Raw genomic sequence first — 24258 nt, 5'->3', positions numbered from 1 at the left:
GAATATTTACTTGCAGAAAATTTGTTCTCAACTATTTACAACCTTTTTCCCCTAACTTATTTACTCTTACACATCCATGTATCTCCTTAAATTCCAAGCAAGGCTGGACAGTTACAGAAACAGAACTGGAGTGTGATGGATACAATATTATAAATTTTCTGAATGGCAGAATTTAGCCAGAAATCAAAATGAAGCCCAAGACAAATTCTGTCTGTTAGTGAGTTTTCCATTTTCTGCTCAAATAAAAGGAGTGAGAAGAAACGATTACCAAACATAAAATGAGATTCATTAGCAATTATAGTAAATGAATTGTATCTTTGTAGGAAACCCAGAGCATGCTCGTGCATACAAAATAAAGCTTTAAAAAGCAAATATATGATCTAGTCATAAATTCTATCTTCTCATTATGTCTCCTCACTTTGAAATAATTACAAAACAAATGTTATGATGCAAACACCATCCCTTTTGTATATGCAATGTGACACAGTACACATGTACATAAGAGACAGCTTGTACCACTCATTTCACCATTCTGACAATACTGTTGGATTCTGTGGACATCTCCAGAGTAGACACAGCATCTATTTAAACTGGGTACTGAAGCAAGACAGCACTGGAAACAAAGCAATATTCAACAATAAACTTAGAATCCTAGTTTAAAAATAGCTAATCTCTCTTGTTAGTCAATCTCTATAGCAGAGCCTGTGACCCTCCCGATCAGTGTTTCTCAACCTCAGCAACTTTAAGATGTGTGGACTTCAATTCCCAGAATTCCCCAGCCAGCAGAATTCTGGGAGTTGAAGTCCACACATCTTAAAATTACTGAGGTTGAGAAACACTGATGTAAATGTTGCTAACTACAACTCCCAGCAAGCCACAGCTAGGAGAGGCCAGGAATGGCTTAAAATGAGCAGCTTTTGGAAGACCACAATGACCATCTTCACACTACCTCATTCAAATGTTTCCTAAGCAAGGGAAGTTATGAAATTAAACTAGAGATACCTTAAATTTTTCACTATCCAATAGCTTCTCCAAATATCTCAATACAATTTATACTGGCATAACTGAAGAATTCTCTTCTAATTTGGGAGACTTCAGTGCCTTTTGATATCAGCAGCTACCCCTCAGACCTACTTTTATTTCTCAAATTTTTACTACTGCCCATCTCCCCTCAAAGAGGGACTTTACATTCTAATAGTCAATATGCCTTATGCCTCCCTTTCTATCTGGCTAAGTCTCAATCCAGATCTGGCTCTTCCCTTTTGCCTGCTGTATACTTACAAAATGCCCCCACGCTCATACTTATTGCATTAATGTCACATCTTTTTTAAAATGTGTTTTAAAAAATTAACATAGACACTGACATCCCAGTGGAATGATGGAAACTCAGGTCAATTCACACAGAGTGGCTTCATACAGGTTCGTTCTATCACATATAGCACAATTCCCATTTGTTAACCAAGAAAGAAAGAAAGAAAAATAGGCCTGTTTGGAAGAGATTGCAGCTTTACTGTATTACTGATTTTGTTTTGTTTTAATGAATGTTTTAAAGTAAACTCCCGTATGATCAATAAATAATTCATATTAATCAATTTGAAATTTCTGGACCAATTGAGTCACAGTATGGCACCCATCAGGGTTATCCACTTTCTCCACTGCTTTTTGATCTATTATTTTTGATCCATTAGACAATCTCATGATATCACTGAATGGATTCAGAGTACTCTTTTTATATGTTGATATTTTGACAATATTGGATAATTATTCTACTTCATTGCCTAGCTTGATAAGCGTTGTTCAACTATTTGGGTTAAATATTCAAGTTATTAAGATTTTAATGGGATAAATATTTAGAATTATATACTCCCCCCAAAACCAGAATATGTGGCAATTAATATGTTAAATGTTATAGATAAGATTGTTATGGATATGAATACAGTAGATGGATTGAAAATCCATTAAATTGGGGGGTTAAGATTCATGTTATTAAAATGAATATTACTCTCCAATTGATTTATACTTTAAGAGGCATATTGATATTAAATCCTAATATATATTATAGTCAGATCAACAGACTTCTGAGGAAATTTATACAGAGAGATATGCCACCAAGAATCTCATTGACTAAACTGAGATTATCTTTTGACAAAGGAGGTTTTAATTTACCGGACTTTCAAAAATATGATTGGGCATTTTTTTTATCATGTTAGAAATATAGTATGGCTAGGTCAAAAGAATTGTCATGAGTAGTGATGGTGAGCAGGAGGGGGCCTCTATCCAGGGGAGAAGCGCATGCGTAGTTTAGAGGCTTTGAACCTTCCTTCAAAGAAACTCAGAGCAAACCCACCTTCAGTTTTGGGTTTATCTGTGTGGGTTTCCCACGGTCTTTCAGTTTAGCAGGATTTTCTGTCTACTAGAGTAGGACAATAAACACTAGAGACCAAGATACCGTCTCAGCGTGGTTCTTCGATCTAAGATAGGACAAGAATGGTCTAAAAAGGTAGGAGAAGAGATCATCGCCCTTCTCAAACAAGGAACAGGATACAAAAAGATAGCAAAGGCACTGAATGTTCCTAGGGACACTGCTGGAAGCAGAGTTCGCAAGTGCAAAGTTCACAGAAGAGTGGTTACACTACCTGGATGGGGCAGAAAAAGGAAGCTGTCAATGGCTGCAACCAGATTTCTGAGAAGGCAGGTGAGAGAAACCCTCAAGTGACTGCAAAAGACCTGCAGCAAGACTTGGTGGCAACAGGCACTGAGGTTTTAGTGAGCACAGTAAGGCGCATACTAAACACAGAAGGTTTCCATGCCAGAACTCCAAGATGTACACCACTACTGACCCAAAAGCACAAGAAAAGTTGGCCCAATATGCTCAAAATCATATAAATAAGCCACAGAAGTTCTGGGATTCTGTTCTGTGGAGCAATGAAACAAAACTAGAACTTTTCAGCCCAATGGATCAGCGGTACGTCTGGAGGAAGAAGAATGAAGCATATGCTGAAAAGAACACTCTGCCTACAGTTAAGCATGGTGGTGGCTCGGTGATGCTCTGGGGCTGCTTTGCATCCTCTGGCACTGGAAACCTGCAGCATGTGGACGACAAGATGGATTCACTGACATATCAGGAAATCCTAGGAGAAAAAGTCATGCTGTCTGTAAGGAAGCTGAAGCTTGGGCGTCATTGGGCCTTCCAACAGGACAATGATCCCAAGCATACCTCAAATTCCACTAAGGCTTGGATGCAGAAGTAGTCCTGGAAGATTCTACAGTGGCCATCACAGTCACCTGACTTGAACCCCATAGAAAATCTCTGGTGGGATTTGAAGAAGGCGGTTGCAGCACACAAACCCAAGTATATTGCTGAACTGGAGGCCATTGCTCATGAGGAATGGGCTAAGATTCCTCAGGAACACTGCCAGAAGCTGGTGCCTGGCTATGCATCTCGTTTGCAGCAGGTCATAACAGCAAAAGGGTGCTCTACTCAGTACTGAAGTTGCTTGCCATGAAGGGGTTGAATAATTTTGAGACTGGAGAAGTCATTATAAGTTGCATTTTCAGTTGAATTTGGGGACACCACTTGAAGCATTTGTTGTTCTGAGCTATTTCAATTGCTTTTGTTTGATTTGTTCATTGCAAACAGCCGAAAGTCTGTACATTTTGACAATCAACCTGATTTGCAATGGGGGTTGAATAATTTCGATTACAACTGTATATGAGATATATAACATGTTATATCCATTTAACACGTTAACTCTTATGGAGTTTGTTTTTTGTCTTTTTGGTACTATAACTTAATAACTAATTAGATTATTTGTTGGATGGGATGTGTGTGTATTAACTTTTAAAAATATGGGGGGGGTTTTTTGAAATTACAATAAAAATATTAATCAATTTGGAAGAAAGAATGAATAATTTAGGATTTAGTTCAAGATACATCATCATTTTGTTGTTAGTAAGTGGAAAATATATTTGGTATTCTCATACCCAAAAGAGCTTTTAACCAGTATCTTCACTCTACTTTAAGGAAGGTTCCTTGGATGAAGCTATCCAACTGATCATCATTACCATTATCAACATCATCATCTCCACTAAAAAAAATACTTCACATTTTTATTTCAAAGAGAAAAGCTCAGTCTAATTTCCTGCCACCCGTTTTGCAAGGACAGGTCACCAACCAGCTTCCCTTCTACTGTTACATTCAATTTCTAGGGCTGTGCAAATTGCTTAATACACAGTGGTATGTACAAAATACCAGTTTTCAAACTGCTGAAGCAAATGCATCTTTCTCCAGATTCACACCGCTGCTTCAAAAGCTGCTCGCAGCTGCCTCTGCCTGCAAATGCATACAGAACCACTTTGCACTGCTGAGAAAAATGCATACCTTTGAAGGCTTTCTTTGGCTGTCTGCACATGTGTCTGTGTGCAGTCACTTGACTTGTGGCTGTGGCACACACCAACAGCCATGGCCAGCCTCCAAGACAGCAGCACGAACCTTCCAAAGGATACGGCTGCTTTAATACTCTGGGGTCAAAGCTTCACCTGTATTACTATGCTTCGCAAAACACTTTCCTGAGTGCTTTGCACAAATAAATACAAACTGGCAGGGACTGATAATCAGTTATACTGTGATACAGCCCCCTGAATACAGAAACAATACATGCCATTAAACTGGCTCTTAGCTGATTTAAATTAATGGTATTGTCACATGGTCTGTTTTCTAAGAAATGCATATTGTGGTCCACTTAAAACTCTTCATAATAATGTTGGACACTTGATTAAGAGTTCAGTGACTTTACTAGTTGTACCCTCTTCAAGGAATTAAGAATAGCTCTCTTTAGCCACAGACCACAATATACAAGTTAACAAAAACGTGACAGCAGACTCTTGTACCTGCAATGTATATGTATGGGACCAAGTGGAGATTGTAATTTGGATAAAATAATCACAGAAGAAATTGGTGAGTAAATAAACTACCCCAAAGAATTGCTCAATTCAGTAAAAGAGCGTGCATCTTTCCAGTAACAAAGTAAAAAAAATAGGGGATTTCAAATATTAAACCTGGTAAGAGCTATTGCAGGCTCTACTTCTTCATTTATATTCATAACATACATATATACCCACCACATTCTTTCCTTTTGAGGTAATCAACATTATTTAAAGTGCAGAAAGGTAGTAAGAAATAATAGGGTAGAGAAATAAAAGGCATGATATAAGAAAATAAAACAAAATATAATTTACAGTATCATACGCTATACATCTCCATACATTTCTATCCTTAGAAACCATCCTTGCTTGCATCACACATCCATACACCACTTCATGCACTGCCTTTTGTTCCTTTGACTTCTTACCTCTTTCTTTTAGAAAATCTCAACTCCCTCCAGCTACAACTTTCTCAGTCTTCCCCTTCCACTCAACCCACTCACCCTTCTTCTATTTGTTTTGCAATTTGATCCTCATTCATTCTCTCATTATGATCAAACCACTTCAAAACACGTCTTTCGGACTGATCACTTATTTTGTATTCAACCTACATATATTCAGCATCCATTCATTCTTCACTCTATCTCTTGTTTCACCACACACATTTTTAAGTATCTACTCCCACTGCTTCCAACTTTTATGTTTCTTCTGACATACCCAATTCTTATTTCCATATAATAAAGTGGGCAGAAGCATGTACTTATATAAAGCAATGTTCATTCAACAAACATTCATTCCTTACAACAGATCACATACCACTCACTACCATTCTACCCACATTTCCATGTCTTAAAACATCTGCATCCATTTCCCCATCTTTAGCAAAAATTCTACTAAGGTACACAGAATTATCCATTTATTCTAGTTTTTCACCATTTATAGACAGGTAGTCCTCACTTAATAACCACAATTGAGACCAGCCCTCTGTTGCTAATATATTACTGCTAAATATAGTAATAATACTCTATGTTTAATATTATATTTGTATTTATATTTATTTATGGTATTTTAATGCTTTCATCTCTGTTAGCCACCCAGAGTCCCCCTTTGTGGGGAGAGGGGCGGTGGCAAAATTTATTTAATTAATTAAATGACACAGTCTTTAAGCGAGACATCACATCATCGCCACAGATTTATGACCTCACTTCCACTGTGATTAAGTGAATCATCCAGGGTCATTAAGAGAGACATCATGTGACTGTGACTTGCAATTTTATGGCCAGCTTCTGCATTGACTCAACCTGTTGGAAGCTGGCCATGAAGCGTACAAATGGTGATCGCATGACTGCAGGATGCTGTGAAAGTCGTAAACACCCACCTGTTGCAATGCGCCCAAATCTTGATCACATAACCACGGGGATGCTGCGATACAGTGCGAGGACTGGTTGCAAAGTTACTTTTTCAGCCCCTTCATAACTTTGAATGGTTGCTAACCAGGGCAGTCATTAAGCAAGGACTACCTGTATCACTTGCAATTGTTTATTTTCTTTGTCAAACCCAACTATCTAGGGTCTCTGATATATATATTTTCAATTCCATACTTCTCAATGCAGATATCCACCATACTGCAAATCATTCAGGTTCTCAGCCAACAGCAGAATTTGTATACAAAAATACACACACAGTACTTTCATGCCCCCAACCGATACAATTCTAAGAAGCCATGAGAAGTATTCTTTATGTACTTATCTTTGTTTAAGTTAGTATGATTTGTTGATCTGAAATTGTACTTATATTTTTCCACAGGAAAAAAAAATTGCAAGTAGTTTCCTTTTCTTTTTAAAACTGGGCTACAGCTCACAATGCCTTTGTTTTGATGGTGATGTAAAGACAAACATAGTAACATGACTTAAAAGCTTGAAAGCTTAGGAACAAAGAGGAGCAGGAATCTTGCTGGCAATCAGAAAAAGTTGTCTGTGCATCTGAAATGATGAAAGGAGAAAATATTAATGGCCATTTTGGCATCATCTAAAATGGGGGTAGGTTCCAAAATGATTTCTCTTACCAAGAATCACAATCAGCAGAAAATGCAATTGTATCAGAAGTTTCTGCATCAGCAAGAAACTTCCAAAATGCACATAATGTTATTCACTCTCTCAACAAACCCTATCTTCCCTACAGCAAAACAAAACCAACTGTGGGGTATGCAGTCCACTCATGCAAATTGCCCCCCAAAACAGTATCTGGAATAGTGGAACTATCAGATGTTACAGTGGCTGCTTTCTGTGGAGAAATTTCAGGGAACTGTATCTGAAGAAGGTACTGCAAGCTGACCTATCAGTTTCTCCACCCTGATACCCTCTAGATACAGCTTGGAATTCTGGAATCTTCAACTCTGGGATCTGCAACGCCCAGAATTCCAACCTACAGATACAAGGAATTGCCCTGTAAACATAATAAGAAAATGTCTGGTTGGGAAAAGCTGATAGATAACCATAGCTCAGCCCAGACTTTTCCCCTCATACAGTTGTACAAGGGGGAGTGTGCCTAGGTCTATGGACCTTGCATCTATTGTCACAGCCTCCATCATCCATCTCACATGCCTGTTCTACTCTCACACATATTAGACTGTTATTCAGTCAGCTAAACTCATATCCAATCCACACTTGGGTATTTAGCAGTCTTTGATAGAATCATAGGGCTGAAAGGGACCTTGGAGGTCTTCTAGACCAACCCCCTGCCCAAGGCAGGAATCCTCATACCACCTCAGACAAATGGTTGTCCAATCTTTTCTTGAAAACCTCCAGCAATGGAGCACCCACAATTCTGGAGGCAAGCTGTTCCACTGCTTAATAGTTCTCACTCAATAAAGTCTTTAATTTTATTAACACAACACCTAGCCAACAACTAGCATATGCAGAAGGAATCAAATACTTAGCTTACAGTAGGCATTTTTGGGGGACCATGGGCCCCCTTGGAATTTTCTGATTGGCTCAAGGGGAAAAAGGCCAGCATAGAGACTTGCCTATTCACAAAATGATACCCATATTAAAACACAAAATAACAATTTACTACATGTCAAACTAGTCCTACCCTCAGATGCATTTTATTATCCCACTATGATAATATTTGTTTGTTGCAAATAAAAACAATGCTACAGGCTGGTGTTTAGCCTTGTAGCATGACACCTGCCTACCTTTAAAATTAAAATAATCTTTTAATTAAAAGGACCTGCTTAAACAGCGGGCATCAAGGAGAGTGTCTGACAGCACACTGGTGCCTTCAAGAACCAGACTTCTTACCTTCAGTTTAAGTAGAATAGGATTGAGTGGGTTGCAAGCAACTCCCAACAACCCATTTAGGGCCTTCAAGACTGGGTAGGGTGGGACATTTTGGACCTGTTTTGAAGTTTGGGAATGGTTGAGAACATCAGCACTCCTAGGGTACCTCCATAGTTACAGCAGGGAGAAACATCAGTTAAGAAACTGTTCTATGCACCTAGGTTTTCACTATGATTTAAATGCTACATGATCAAGACTTTTAAGTCTCCCATGAATGCAGCTGGTTTTCCTCTATAATGATGTTTCTACTTATCTGGATGGCAAAGGAAAGTGATAACTGGGATGAGACAGCCCCAACTATATTCTCATATGATTACCAGTCAGACAAGAAACCCTCTAACAGGGATAAAGTAGATCAAGAAATTCAAATGATATGTCATACAGACCTGTTCTAAAGTAAGAGTAATAATTTCAGTGAAAATAATTCTGTGTAGACTTCTCCTCGCCTCCACTGCCCAAATATTCCTATTTTTTAACTTAAAAAAATAGGCTACTTTCAAAGCAGTTAACAAAGTCCAAGTAATGTTTTAAAAGAATTTGTTCTTTCTAGACATTAGCAGTGCATAACTGTGAGAGTTTTCACAAACTATTTTTGCTTTGCATAACTGCTGGGGAAAGTCTAAAATTTGTATTTTGGGGGTCAGGGGAGAAAAATCACCAACAACTACAGAAGGCTAAACCTCCTATTTGGGTGCACATTGAACGTACACTTGACAATCATGTGGCCTCTGCAGTAAATCTAATCCAGGCTTGCACCACTTGTGGCTCATTAAGTGAAACATCTCATGAATGGAGGGAATCAACCATATTTTGAAGATTTCATATCGTTAATTGTTTCACTTACTTAAATTGCACAAATAGGCCCAAACACTGTAGTACAGTACTCAGTTTGTAGCATCATAAATCCTACATTCAAAAGACAGTTTCATCAGAATGGTCACAAACTAAATAAGCCTGATTTAATTTGACACAGGAAAAGACAATTTTCTTTCACTTGTATATAATAGTTTCAAAGTTCCTTTTCTGGCATCACATGTGCCTATTCTGCTTGCAACAAACATTCTACACCTGGATTAACTATCTGAATTCACATTTGATTTCACCTTTATGCAAAATCACCCACTCCACTTTTAACCAAATGATATCCCAGGCAACCAAGAAAAATACTACAGTATAATATTAGAAATCCCACAGACACAATCCCATCATCTCAACTTAAATAGCAAATAAAATGTTAGGATAAGATAACAGCAATATGGCAGCAGACTCCCTAATCTTCCTTTGCAATTCAGTGTGGGCCATCTTTTGTCCTATAGCAATTACTCTGAACAGAGAATTAAAGACTAAAATCAAAACCCACAAACTAGAGGCATATCTGGAGAACAGAGAAGCATTTCAAATCTAGCGCTTGCATTATGGTTCCCTCCTGAAAGCATTTAGAATGCACCACATATTCCTCAAATGCAACAATCTGATTGGCATTGCAACATCAGCAGAGATTAAGTACCAACTTTTCTAAGAAAATGCATTAATGTTGACACAACAGCTATCCAATCAGTATCTATAGCAATATGGCAGGCAACATTACATGCATTACCAAATAGATGCACAAATGCATATTAGTAGCCCGCTAAGAGAAAGAAAAAGAGGAGGAAAAACCCAAAACTGTGGCAACAATGAATATTAGTATTTGTTGTTGCTATTATCATTGGGGAGATGATCATTTAAACAAGGCGTATTTAGAAGAAGCAACTGACCCACCACAACAGAAAACACTTAGGCTCCAATTGCCTATGATCAGAGCCAAAAAGAAACAATCAGCACCTGGAAGATTGTTACTTCCTACCTCTTAGGAAGGACATCATGGCCATCTGCTAACCAGAGAAGCAGCACAGGAAAGGAGCCTGCTTTCCAGCTAGATATGCTGTTGGCCTTGGGGCCACAGCAGGAATTTGTAACTTGGGGCCACCCAGATATTGCCATTTAGCAGCCTAAGCCATCGTGACAATGTTAAGAGATGTTGGGAGCTGTGGTCGAGCAACATCTCAGAAGGTCCCAGGTTGCCCACACCTACAGAGCTAAAGACAAGGAAACCCTGCTTCATGGGAGTAAGGCTTGCTTTTCCTCAGAGCTGTGGCCAGGAATGGCCTTTAAAGTATGTGTATATATATTATTGCTGTCTTCTTTTAAGTCACATGGATGGCAATTTCATTAAACAGTGATGAATCTTTTTAAGAAAAAAATATTGCACAATTAATCATAGCCTTTTTTATTCACTACTTTCCTCTCAATTCAGAAACTGCAGCAGTTTGTGATGGGGCAGTGATTTTTACTCCTTGTTTTCAGCATTTCAAGCCAGCCTAAGTAAAGTCTATCAGAGACTGTCTTGTTGGTTTTCCTGAAAACAGGCCTGACTTCCATTTAATAGGCATTTAACTCAGTATAATTTCAGGGCTCCTCACAGTCCAAAGTGAGGTGATTATTTCATAGCAAGGAGACTATGAAGGGGATTAACTCATGGAACAGTAAAAATTAAAACTCTTTCAGCTCAAAGAGATGTTGCCTGTGGGGAATGATGTGCAATGGGAAAAACTGTTAGGGTTCAAAAATTGTGGTTTTCAGCTGCTCTCACAGGTTGTTGATACTCAGTGGTAACATTTTCTAATGGAGGATTCCTGGCCTGGCTGGTCCTTGCAGGAAATTGGGATCTTTTTGGATCAGGTTGCAGCCCAGCTCAGCAGTCTTTTACGGTTTAGGCAGTGGTGATGTACAGTAGATGGCTATCATCATTAAAATGAATAAGGCTATCAATGCTAGGCATGGGAGGGCCGATAAAAAAGCTCCAGTGATATATGCAAGATAACATAAGCCACATGGGGCAGGGCACCTTTAATCTGTGGCTGAGGGTTTGGGGAATGAAAATAAGGCCAGTTTGGAAGCAGTTGGACCTCCACTTTCTTTCAACAGAGTAAAGGATGTCCTACTGTGAATGTTCTTGCTCTTTCCTGCCCCATTTCAGAACAATGCAGTTCAAATCCTTACAAGCAGCCCTTCATCTCTACTTCAGGAACAATTTGAGAGCAGCCCTGCTAAAAGGTCCTTAAAATCTAAGAGATCTTAATAGAGATTTGATACTTGTGATGTTCTGTTCTAGAACAAAATGGCTGGCTGTCAGGCATTCCAGGGTTGGGCTTCATCACATTCTTCATAGAATTCGGTGTTGTATGAAGACACTGCATAATGTATGGGGTCCAGGAGCTGAAAGTGTTCCATAACCAGAGTACCAGATCCTCAAGCCAACATTAATTACAGTACATATGAACCTCACCATGCCAAGTTAAATTTATTCCTAGTCTATATATATAGATAGATAGATCCCCACACAGAATGGGGAACTATGTAAGAGTTGAGGACACATTCTATGCCAGAGGTGGGAAAATTCTGGTAACTGGAGACTGCAATTGACATTTCAATCCCCCACCAACTTGGGTTCTTGGCAGTTAAATCTGCATCTTTATTTTTTTAAACTGATAAGCCATCTAAGTGTTGAGACAGGTCATTTTAGCCTCCACATGGAAGGAAACTGCATCACCAGGTTTACCAATGGTGGTCAAAGGGAACTCTTCAGCTGGGAAGCAGATACATTCATATGCTTCAGATCAGGCGTGCAAAAACATCCCAGCATCCATGCCACTATTAATATCTGCACCACAATTGCCCATTCAGAAAGCCAGTTTGGTATACCAGTTAACGATGCCAGGTTAAAATCCAGGAGCCCATAAATGCTAGTCCTGCCTTAGGCATGAAGCCAACTGGGAGACTTTGGGCCAGTCATTCTCTCTCAGCCCTAGGAAGCAGGCAATGGCAAACCACTTCTGAAAATCTTGCCAAGAACTAAATAGGGACTTGTCCAGGCAGTCACTAGGAATCAACCAAGGAAGGAAGGAAGGAAATAGTAAGAGCCTGAAGATGGTGGTGGACTCTCCTTTGTTGGAGGTGTTTAAACAGAGGCTAGATGGCCATCATCAGGGATGCTATAGGAGTGGATTCCTGGACTAGGCAGATAGTTGGACTAAAAGAATTCCAAAGTCCCTTCTAACCTTTCCATTTTCTGATTCTAAAAGTACCACTGAACTATCAACAATTTGCTAACATGGGAGACAGAACATAAGCAGGAATATCCATGGGGTATGTGGTCTGTTACTAACACAATTTTCCACTTCTACATCTAGAAAAGGAGATTCAAATATCTGTGGACAAGATGTTATAAATCAGATGAGATATACTGTAAATCAACAGAATGGAACATCAAGATCTTTAGCATTCAGAAGATTCTTGTGCCCTGTCAGATTTGCACAGAAGGCATTATGCTAACTATGGAAAAGAAGCAAAGCTGTTTATTTTTCATTATTTTTAATATCTCCGAATTCAATTCCTCCTCCCAAAATTACAGCTTTTCTACACATATTTTAAGAGCAGAGGATGTGCAGTGCTAGTTATATCTGGCTAAAACTAAGATTAGCATCCCTCTTATCGAAGAATGTTCCTGATGCCTGCTCCCCTTCTCTGGAACAGCTTTCCTCCTAAGGTGTGAATGGTCTCCATTCTTGTACCCTTCTGAAGAATAGTTAAAACCTGGCTTTTCCAAACAGCCTGTGGCAATTAAGCTGGATTTGTGCCATTATGGTTTGTTGTTGTTATTGTTTGCAGTTTTAATTTTTTTTATTCTATTGTGCTTTGTACTGTGCTTGGATATGTACACTGCCTAGAACAGTATTTCTCAACCTTGGCAACTTTAAGGTGTGTAGACTTCAACTCCCAGAATTCCTATGGCTGGCTGGGGAATTCTAGGAATTGAAGTCCACACATCTTAAAGTTGCCAAGGTTGAGAAACACTGGCCTAGAACCTCTGAAGTGCAAAGGCTGTGTGTGTGTGAGAGAAAATTTACAGCATTTACTGTATAGAACAAAACCTTGCTTTCCTGACTTTCAGTTTCAAAGAGAATCTTGATTCCCTTCCTACTTTCAAATTACAGAGATAACCATGACTTTTTAAAAACAAATCCTAGCAGAAATAATTGCAGATAAGGCATCAATTCTACCATAATTTACTCATCACAAGTATTTTTCCTAATGTTTTATGAGGTAAAAGTGGCTCTATTCAATGAGTGATTTAGCATTGGATACTATAGTATCCAAATTCCCAAAGCAATTACTTATCACTGGTAAAAAAAAATGATGAAAAATGTATTCTTGGATACTTTCCAGTACAGTATCATCTTCCATTCTTTCAAAATCTTATGCTTATACTGCAGTCTTAAAACCCTAAATAAAGCCCCACGCGGCAGAGCTCCAAGGAGATGAACATACAGTACTGCAAGTACGTTAAGGAAGGGAAAAAAATAAAATTAAACATTTTTTTTAGTTAAACCTGAATAGGGATGTACTACGCTTTGGATCTGAAGCCAAAAAGATGCTTTAGGGTAGGTATGGGTATTCAGACCATGCTGTCAGCACCTCCTTAACCTTTTCCTGGACTCAAACAGCAGTTGTGTGATTCCAGAAAAATATACAATTAGGTTAAGAAAGAACCAAAAGAGTGCAACAGTGCACTACCAAGCAGGCAGGGGAGCACTCTTGTTGCTCACTTAACTCAAATGCATGATTTCCTGGGAGAGCACGGCTACCAGATTCAAATAAGACATGCAGATGCTTCACAGAAAGACAACGAACAAATAATAACACAGTAAAGACTGAGTATGGCAACAGCCTAGGTTGGAGCCCTGTCTTCCAGAAAATTTCCCACCTTCCCATGAAACTACAAAAGCTTTTCACTATTTAACAACATATTAATTTATTAATAGGATTGAGGGTATCTGAAGCATTTCAAATAAAATAACTTTTGTTTATGGTAGTCACAGACCCGTATAAAAGCAGTTATACAAAAGGACATACATACATACATATACAAGGAATAGATTAAAGCAATAATATTAGTAAAATGTAATAAAAATATAAACAAAACTAAAATAATAATAAATTATTCCACTTCCCCAGCCTCTTTTGAAAAGATTATCCTCAAGTTTATATGCTTCTACTACAAATATCACTGCAGGGCCCTTCTGATTTATTAATTCCATCGGATAAAATGACTTTTAATCCTAAGAGTTCTAAGAGAACAGTTACAGTTCTGTTTCTATGCAGATCAGAGGGAAAGAGATCTTAGAAAAGTGAGCAGAAAGCAGGAAATAGCTAGCTTTTTAATGATTTTCACTTCATTGCAAATGAATGACTGATACTGCTAAGAAACCTATCCAATGGGTCCTTTCACATCAGCCACAAGAATTTTTATAAACCCAGTTAAGTTATGCAAATTGCAGAATGGGGTTTCTTAGGGCTTTTAAAAAGAGAGAATTGAGGAGAGAGAGGGCATCAAAAAAGTGATACCGGTTTTCTAAAAGCTATCAATTCTTTTGAAAGAACTTTCTCCAGATTTGTCGATTTCAGTCCCTTTCAACATCCCCTGCTGAAAGGACAGATTATGGATGAGTGCTGAGAAAAAACACCCAGTAAATTGCTGCATTCAAGAAGCTAAAGTTATTGCATCACCTTTCTCAATCAAATTTCACAAACCCGTTTTTAAAAAAAGGAAATGAGAAGGATCTTAGCATTTTCAGGCAGACAGACCAGCTGAGTTAAGAAAAAGCAAAACTCCTCCTAAGAAGCAACAAACTGCTTTCAAAAAAATGAACCATTCACAGTGAGTGGTTTACAACTTCCATCTGTTCATACTGTACAAAACAACCTTGAAAGTTACATCCACAAAATAAATGCATATAATGAACCCCAATGTTCCATCTGCATTTTAAAGGTAAGGCCTGTATCTCAAGTAGTAAGAAAGGTCCCTGCAGCAACTGTTCATGTATTATTATAATCTAAAGCACAAAAAGTCATAAAGCCATGGTTGGAATGGGTCTCAAAAGTCATCCACTCGTTCTCCGCCAATGCAGGAAATCCAAAACCATTACTATCAATCTAGCTTCTATTGTTAACGCTTGAATGATGCTTACTTCTTTGTGAGAACTCTCTTAAACAACTTACTGCAGAAAAGTGAGTTGTGTCTAGGCTACATATATGCTCTTCCTGCTCTTGCTTGAAAGCCCCAGAGCTTCGACAGCTAAATGAAATCCTGCCACTACCAGAAGTCTTGTTAATCCCACCACAAAACCACCCTTCTCCTAATCTAGGAATGGGCAACCTGCTAGCAGCTATACATAATGGCCAGGCCATGACACAAGAGGGCAGGATTTGGATTTGTGGATCATTTTTTAAAATTGTTAAATGTCCCGGTCTTATAATTTGCATGTACCTCCTGCCAGAAATGAAATTATATTTCAGCAGCCATGGCCAGAAGATGCTTTGAAGGTCCCATGCAGCCCTGAAGCTACAGGCCAGCCCACCTGGACTTAATCCTAAACATTCCTTCCAAACAATTCCCAAATAAGGGAATGCATTTTCTCAGTTGCAGGACTGGTTACCCAGATTTATGTTCCAACTGCAAGCTCACTGAGGCAGAGACTTTTTTTGCTTTCGGACTGTAGAGTGTGTAGGAATGGCCTTGAAGAAGGAATTCAAGAGCCATTATGTACACATCAGCTTAACTCCGACTGGCAGAAAGGGTGAGGACAAAATATTGCTCTGCCTTGATTCAAGAGATTCCTATACAAGAGGGAGAGAGAGAATCTGTCAGGTTATCAAGATTCTGTTGTTATACCCTACACAGTAATGTAGACTTCCAATAGTTTATGTGGTGTCTGTTTCCTGACATGGTCTAGCTCAAAGTGTACAATTTACCACAATGCTTGTGGTTCTTCCTCCTCAGCCTTTTTAGACCCTCCTTCCATTTACACACACACATGCAGACAGTATAATGGAGATTCTGCCTAATGAGGTACTTTGGATGAATTTCAGAAAGAAAAGTAGCTAAATAGCCACATATCTAAGAATATTCTGCATTAGTAGCATGAACTCTTTCTTCATGACTTGAAATGGGAGGATACTTGTAAGATTAATGGAGGCAACAGTTGAATTAGCAAAGCAAAAAAAGAACGGGGAATGTTTTTTAGGGAATAATATTTGGGCAATGGCAAACCACCCCGCTATAGTCTGCCAAGAAAACGTTGCAAAAGCGGCATCCCCCCAAAGGATCAGACATGACTCAAAGCTTGCACAGGGGACCTTTCACCACCATTTCCTTAAAAATTATGACGTATTAGAGTTCTAGTCCTGCCTTAAGCATGAAAGCCGGCTGGGTGACCTTGGGTCGGTCAGTTTCTCTCAGCCCAACTCACCTCACAGGGTTGCTGTTGTGGGGAAAATAGGAGGAGGAAGGAGTATTAGGCATGTTCGCTGCCTTGAGTTATTTATAAGAAAAATAAAGGCAGGATAGAAAATAAATAAATATTAAGAGTTTTGTGCCTGGGAGTGAAAAGTCTCCAGAATTCAACTAGAGATTTGACAATTTTAGGGATTAATAATATGTGTGCATCATTGAATCTAGCATGTTCTCTCTGTTCTCTCTATTCAGCTATCTTAAAACAACAGAACTTGTTATTCCACTTGTAGAAATTACCATTTTGAGAAATGGAATATGCCATGAATCTTAATGCTCAGGTAATTTGAATTAAAACAGATCAGCAAATCAGATTCAACCAGCACAGCTATGCTAGAGTTATACCTTTAGTAAAGAGATGAGAGAATATGGGATTCATTGAAGCATATATATCAAATATGAATAAAACCAAGAACCTAAATCAGCCATTCCCAACCTGCTGTCCTCCAGATGGGCTGGGAGCTCAATCAGCTGAGCCAAAAACTCTGAGAATGATTCCTAGGGTGGAGATGAAATTTTGTGGAGTTTGTTTCTTTTTTTCTTTCAAATCCAGATGGTTAATTTCTTTTCTTTTTCCTTTTTTTTTTTTTGCTCTGCCTGTGGCCACTGGAGATGTAGTTAGCAAGACTGTGATGTCATGAGCAGGTGGAATTATTTTTTGTCTTTTCAGTTAGAAAGATTAAGGGGTATCCCCCCCCCCCCTTACTGTATAACAAGTTATAGGTAGATTAGATTGGGAGTTCCTAGGTGGCCCAATGTGATCAAGGAAACTTTGTGGTCAAGTTGAAATCTGATCTTTACCGGCCCCAGCTGTTCACCATTCTAACCATTCGAACGAAAGACTTGTAGCAAAGTGATCAGGGGACAATATCTATCTTCATTAGTAAAGGAACACCACTTATTCATGAAAAAAGGATGGAAAGGGGGGAAAAAACTTTCTCCATTTCACATTCTACAAGGCCCAAGAAAGATTGTTCTCTCCACAAAAATGCACCTGTTCAGGCTGGAGAAGGCAAAATATTTCACCAACACTGTCATTATTTGCACAACCACAGCTGGCAAAAGAGAAAGTGCTATGACTTTTAACCCCCAAGTCTCTAGCCAACGTGTATTAACGGTACTAATTTAGAATTCAAGGAATACAGGGCCAATATATGTAGAGGGCACTAGGTTGGGAAAGACTGCTCTGCAGTATGGAGAAGTATAATCATAATATCCCTCTAACTTCTACAAAGGAATAGTTTCCTTTAACTCTGGTGACCTTACAAGAAAATGCATACACATTTCACTGCAAGACAGGAAATGTCCCACCTGTTCTTGAGCTCTTACTCTACGGATTTTTTTTTGTTTTTTTGTTTTGGCTTTTGTTTTAGTTTTGTGGGGCAGGGTAATCTTTGCAAGTACTGGAGCAGAAAAGCTTACAGCTAGCATGAAGTTGCTCAGAGGATAACTAGAAGTTTTCTAGTTTATGCTCTCAATTAACATTATAAAGAATGTTTCTTCTCTTCAACACCTACTGGCCTCTGAATGATGACATTCCTTTTCAAACACAGCCAGGTTGAGATACAGGATGACTGGAGAAGGGCATTTGGTTAAACTGATGGGGGTTGGTCACATGCAATCTGGCTGCCACAAATGCAGGAGCAGGACCTCGCCATTCTGTTGCAGAAGGCACGTTGCAGTACGTTCTGTAGCTTTAAAAGCTCTTGTTCTACATGTATTATGAGCCCAACTGGTAACCTGACATCTTGCAAGGATTCCCCAAGACTTCAGGGCCTGGTTGGCTGAAGTCAGTCTATCAGAATGACAATGCCATGAACAATGAAGACCACACCACTACTCCATTTACAGCAGCTCCAATGAAGTCCTTCAGTGTTATCAGTAAAGAAAAAATGAACTAGCCTCTCCCTGGATCATCCTGCATCTCGTCACCATTGCCAAAACAAAGGAAGTACACGGTGAGAATATACAACTCTCCCCACAATGCCAGGGCACGACTTGACATCCAGGCTGCCTTATTCAGCCATTTGACGAAGTTCACAACCCTAGGGAAAGAGGGAGCACTGGGCTTTTCCAAACCAGAAACTGATCTGACAGAAAAAAAAAACCCTATTAAATCACATTTTGTTGTCCTAGAATGGATTCCCTCAAGTAGTCCTGGATCCAGAGTAGCAAGAGAGACACAACCGGGGCTCAAGACAGGAGGAAAGGAGGTCAGCCTCGAAACTTCTGCAGCTCCCTGCCCTCTCCCCAGATTCTTCTTACCATGTATGGGTCAATTTAGGGCAGCAATTTTATGGGGCTAGGCACTGGCAACTCTCAACAGGGCTGTCTGGGTGCACTGCCTCTCCAGGTATTTGGCACTACTGTACTGCAAACACAGCCACCGCCACCACTCTTTTCTGGCCCCGGGGCTGCAGTTGGCAACTTGAGGTGTTTGGTCAGAAGTGATGGGCTGCCTGGAACCTGACAGGCAACTTCACCTTTATGGACTGGAGCAGCTGCATGGTGAAGTACAGTAGTGGTGGTGGCAGCAGCTCTACTACTAGGAGGAAGTAGGAAGGATGCAAACGTGGAGCTCAGAACTAGGACAAACAATGGAGTTAGTCGTTATTGTGCACAAATGGGAATACTGACCTCATGGAAGCTTTTCCATGAGCTCAATATTCTTCCTGATCAAACAAAACAAAACAGAACTTTTGGCAGCCAGGTATTCTCTCCAGCAGCCAAAGCAGAAATAGTCATGGAAAAGCAGAGCCATGTGGCCAGATAGGAAGATATGGTTCTAAATGGTACCAGTGAGAGTCCTGAAGTTCACCTCAAATTATAGAGTTTTCCTCTGCTGATTCAGAGGACACTAGGTGGTCTATCCTCTGATTGTGAGAAACTGATTTGGATTATATGGGTTGGCAGGTAAACTATGGCTTTGAGATTCCTTATAGCTTTGTTATGTAAAAATTTCAAGGTCAGTGAACCAACTGACACCCCCATCATTACCACAATATGACTCACATGCATTTTAGGAGATTCAAGCAGCGTAATGGAAACCCAAGTGGTTGCATATGAAATATAATTTATCAATCTCTTACGGTCAGGCACCCAAGCTTGATGCTCATATGTCACAAGATAAATATGAAGCTATTCATTGGGAAGCAGAGATGAAACTTATTTCCTTGGTTGGGGTTGCTGATTAACATCTGAGACTTCCTTCACATTTAAGGAAACCTGGCAGATCTATGGTTGAGAAATGAAGCCTCTCTATTTATGGAATAGGAGCTTCTGTGCTAGGAGGCCCCCATGATTGATCTTAAAAGCATTTGTCATCCTCATTAATAGGTTCTCATCTGAACTTGTAGTCATGTCCAAGAATATCTGCATATAAGAATGTGCGCTGGGGCACATTTCCTATATGCACACAATTCTCCATTTCTCTGGGACACATCAATCCAAACCATACTTTAATACATGCAGTTTCAGAAACAAACACTGAATACCTTTTTCCTATGTCATGTAAAAGATAAACCACCATAACCTATCTATCCTTAAGCCTCATCTAAACAGTAACGGATGTGAGGCATTATCAGAGCAAAGAATGCCCTAATATGGCAGAGAGTTAAATACCCTGAGAATAAAGTGCTCTTTATAAAAGCTGTGCTAATATTAGAAGGAAACAGTAAAGAAATAGAGATTCATCTCATTTTCCTGTACCATTCTGCAAAGATGTTGTGTTATAAACATCATCAAGATCTTGAATACTGGAAGCATCTGTTGAATCTTGATCGTTGGCTACAATTCCTACCGAAGAAAGGCTAGAAATAAAGGAGTGCATCCTTTTTGCATAAATATCCCTAATATTAAAATAAGGGAGATCATTTGTCTTTTCCTTGGGACTGTTATCGCACTGGTCTGTTTCAATATCCTTCTGCTTCTGATAGTATTTTGAAAACTTGTTGAAAATGATAGTGATAGGGAGAGCCACCACCAATATTCCACAGATAATGCAACTCGTGCCAATAATCTTTCCTCCAAGAGTGACCGGTGAGGTGTCCCCATAGCCAACAGTGGTCATGCTAATTGTGGCCCACCACCAGCAAATGGGGATATTTTTCAGCTCTGATTTGTTATCATCTTTTTCCACTGAGTAGACCAGAACAGAAAAAATAGAAATCCCAACAGCCAGGAACAAAAGCAGAAGTCCAACTTCATGATAGCTGTGCCTTAAAGTTGCACCCAGTGACCGCAATCCAACAGAATGCCTTGCTAGTTTCAATATACGGAATATCCTCATTAAGCGTAGAATTTGAACCACCTTCCCCATGTTTTCAATATCTTCACTTTCTTCATCTTTGGTGTCAACAGCCAAAGTGGCATAAAATGGAACAATAGAGACAAAGTCAATGATATTCAGTGGGTTCTTCCAGAACTTCTTCTGACTGGGAGCAGCAGCTAATCTGATCACAAGCTCAGAGGTGAACCAGATGATGCAGATGATCTCCACAACTTCCAGAATTGGGTTTTCAATCTCCCTTTCATTGATATCCAACTTCTGGAACTCTGGCATGCTGTGAATGCACATAGTCACAATAGATGCTAGGACCACACTTAGGGAAGACACAGCAATCAGTTTGGCTGATAAACAATATGCAGGGTTCTCCATTCTGATCCATATTTTCTTGCGCAACTCTCCAAACCACTGTTTATCAAACTTCTCAAGCTCCTTCTCAAATATGGAAGAGGACTCATCATCAGAAGAATCTAGACTTCCACCTGTGCTTCTCTGATCCCATTCTTTATCAGGACATTCTTCTTTTCTTTCTTGGTACCTACTACTGCAACAAGAATCAATGAAGAGCTCATTGATCCCCCAGTACTCTATTTCCTGGCAAAAGGAGAAGACGCAAAGTTCTTCCATAACATGGAGTTTACCTGTGTAATAAAAATTCAGCACATATCTGAACAAAGAAGGGTTCCTATCAAAGTAATATTCCTTGTCTGCCACACTGTAATCATCACAGAGTTCCAGAATAGCCTCTTCTGAATGGCACTTGAGTAGCTTCCCAAGCCTTGTATGAGGAAATTTGAGCAATGTACTTTGACCAATGGACTGTTTAAAGCCCCCAACATTCAAATTGACAAGCTCCTCATCTTGTCCTGGTCTGTGGAAGAATTCGCCATACACCATTTTGAACACTGTGAGCTCTGTGGCCGGCTTGCAAGGCACATAATATTACACTGCACCTAAAAAGCAATACAAAACACAGGTAGGTGATTCAGTCTAGTCCAGTGCTCACTGCAACTACTTTCTAGCTATACGTACTATGAGAACTTTCATTAAAAAAGAAAAGAGAAAAAACATGAAACAGTGCTACATGTTTTCAGTGAAGTGCTGCTAAATTACTTAGAAGAGAGTTAATTAGATCTGACGTAGCAAGTTTCAATACAATAAAGTATGGCTTATACTCTCTCACCTCTTCCATCAACCCACCTGAGAATATAAAATAGAATTTTATTGCTCTTATAGTTGTATCATTTTCATTAATATTAATTCTTCAGAGAATTTTTGAAGTCTTTTCCAGGCAAACTTACTATAAGCTTAGTTTTCCTTTTCTCACTAGGAAAAAAAAGATTTATTTAAATTTGATAAATAAAAAAATAAATAAATCCAGAATGCATTTTGGTTCCCCATCGGTTCCAGTTTTAACTCTGAATAAAATGCCACTTCCTTTGAAAGAGCAGATCCGCATTTTGGGAGCTTTCCTAGACTCCCAGACATTGCTAGATTGACAGGTGGATGCCATGGCCAGGGTATCTGAAGCAGGCGGCCTTGGCAACTCACACTCTCATCACCACTAGAATGGATTACTGCCACACATTCTATGTGGGGTTGTTTGGAAATCCACTTGGAGACTGCAATTGGTGCAGAGTGCGGAACCCCACACGGCGGTGGGTAATAACCATATAATGCTTGTGTTGTGGGCACTGGATTAGTTTCAGATAAGATTCCAGGGGCAATTCAAAAGGCTGGACTTGACCTTTAACCTTAACCTTTAACAGCTACATGGCTTGGCTCCCAAGTATCTTCAGGGCTACCTCCTGCATGTGGAACTGATTTGTCCCATGTGAGCATGCTTAGGGTTTGGGTTTCAACAGAAGAGTTCTGTAGCTCAAGGTTGAATTGTGGAGTCCCTGGTCCTCTCTGAGCTTGGTTGTTTGCTTGAAGACATTTCATTACTCAATTAGGTAACATCAGTGATGTGTATATGTGTCTATAATAGACAAGGTTTTACAATTTGCAAAGGCTGTTTTTCACTTCCATTTATTTCTATTATTTGCATTTGATATTAACCTGATATGCGATAATGTCTTGTTTAATATCTATAAAACAAGCAAAGACATATTCTTTAGAACAGCACTTAATATTGACATTTTAATTCAGTTGGGAAGCAACTGATAGTCTTTTTTTTTTCATTTTCTAGCAAACCTTATTTTGCTACTTACCAGGAAAGATAAAAAGTCTCTTCTTAAGGCATTTGCCAGTTCTAGAAGCATTTCCTATTGTGGCAGATTGCATCTGCAAGCATTCAGGTGCTGCAACCAAACCAGAACTAGAGCAAGTTTCAAGCTACCAAGTTCTGCTTGTTCAATAACATTCAAAGATACCTGAGGGCAAAGAACAAAACAAGCAAGTAATGATTATTATCTGCATAGCTTTTAAGACAAGCTGGTGACGAAAATAATATTGGTGAGAAAAAGGAGCTATAAGAAATATGGTTACAGAAGATTTATGTAGCCATAAATCTATCTGAATTGATCTATAAACTAGTTTGAAATCTGAAGTTTTATGACTTTTGATGAACTCTCCTGCAAACTTATATCTTCACTCAGCTGATTTACAAGTACCAATACCTTGTTGTGACATTCAAATTGTACTACAACTGATTAGCATGTTTCCATAGTGGCCATGAGTTCTTGAGCTGCTCCCAAAACTCAACGCCACAAGGGCAAGCTGAAATTATCTAAGACTATCCATCTCAGGACTCAACCGCCTATTCAGGCAGGAATGTCACAGCACAGCAGGGAGGCCAATGCAGCAATAACCAACCCAACTAATCCGTAAGTCTAATTAAAACCACAGGGTCTCGCATCTATGTAACTGCAGTACAGATCTTCTGGAAGCTGTGATGTGATGGTTGGGGTTTTGCGGTCAAAATGGAGCCACTCAGACATTTATCACTGTTTCTCTTTACTTCCCAGTTTCCTCATGAAATCTATGGCCTTACTGGCTGACTCAGATTTCCATATGTTCCCCTCCTTTCAATTCTCACCTAAAGACTAGAAAACCCTTTCTCTGAGTAACTGACCTTCCTCTCCAGTTGGTCTTGTTAGGAAAATGTTCTCACCATTTAATGAAATCTGTCTTCCTGTGACTTAAATTCATTTTTCTGTGTCCTGCATCTTGGAATGATAGAGAACATCTTTATTTTATTTATCAAATTTTTATCACTGCCCATCTCCCCCCACAAGAAGGGACTCTGGGTGGTTTGCCTTGTCAAAAACCGTATCATCTAAAAGACTAAGATAACCCTATAGAAATGCCTTATG

General features: G+C 39.3%; 1 protein-coding gene across 1 annotated transcript in view; it reads right to left on the bottom strand.

The window, feature by feature from the left end:
* The window catches only part of KCNS3 (potassium voltage-gated channel modifier subfamily S member 3), a 29581-nt gene extending 6269 nt beyond the window's left edge, over positions 1-23312 (bottom strand). Inside the window, exons 1-2 of the mRNA XM_063291223.1 lie at positions 23155-23312; positions 20365-21894 (exon numbers count right to left, since the gene is read on the bottom strand). Coding sequence (XP_063147293.1) covers positions 20365-21838 — 1474 coding nt within the window. The 5' untranslated portion in view covers positions 21839-21894; positions 23155-23312. The remainder of the gene's footprint in view (positions 1-20364; positions 21895-23154) is intronic.
* Between the last annotated feature and the right edge of the window lie 946 nt (positions 23313-24258).

The sequence above is a fragment of the Candoia aspera genome, chromosome 1 (genome assembly GCF_035149785.1).
Source record: "Candoia aspera isolate rCanAsp1 chromosome 1, rCanAsp1.hap2, whole genome shotgun sequence".
Lineage (NCBI taxonomy): Eukaryota > Metazoa > Chordata > Lepidosauria > Squamata > Boidae > Candoia > Candoia aspera.
This window is presented reverse-complemented; position numbering and strand designations above follow the sequence as displayed.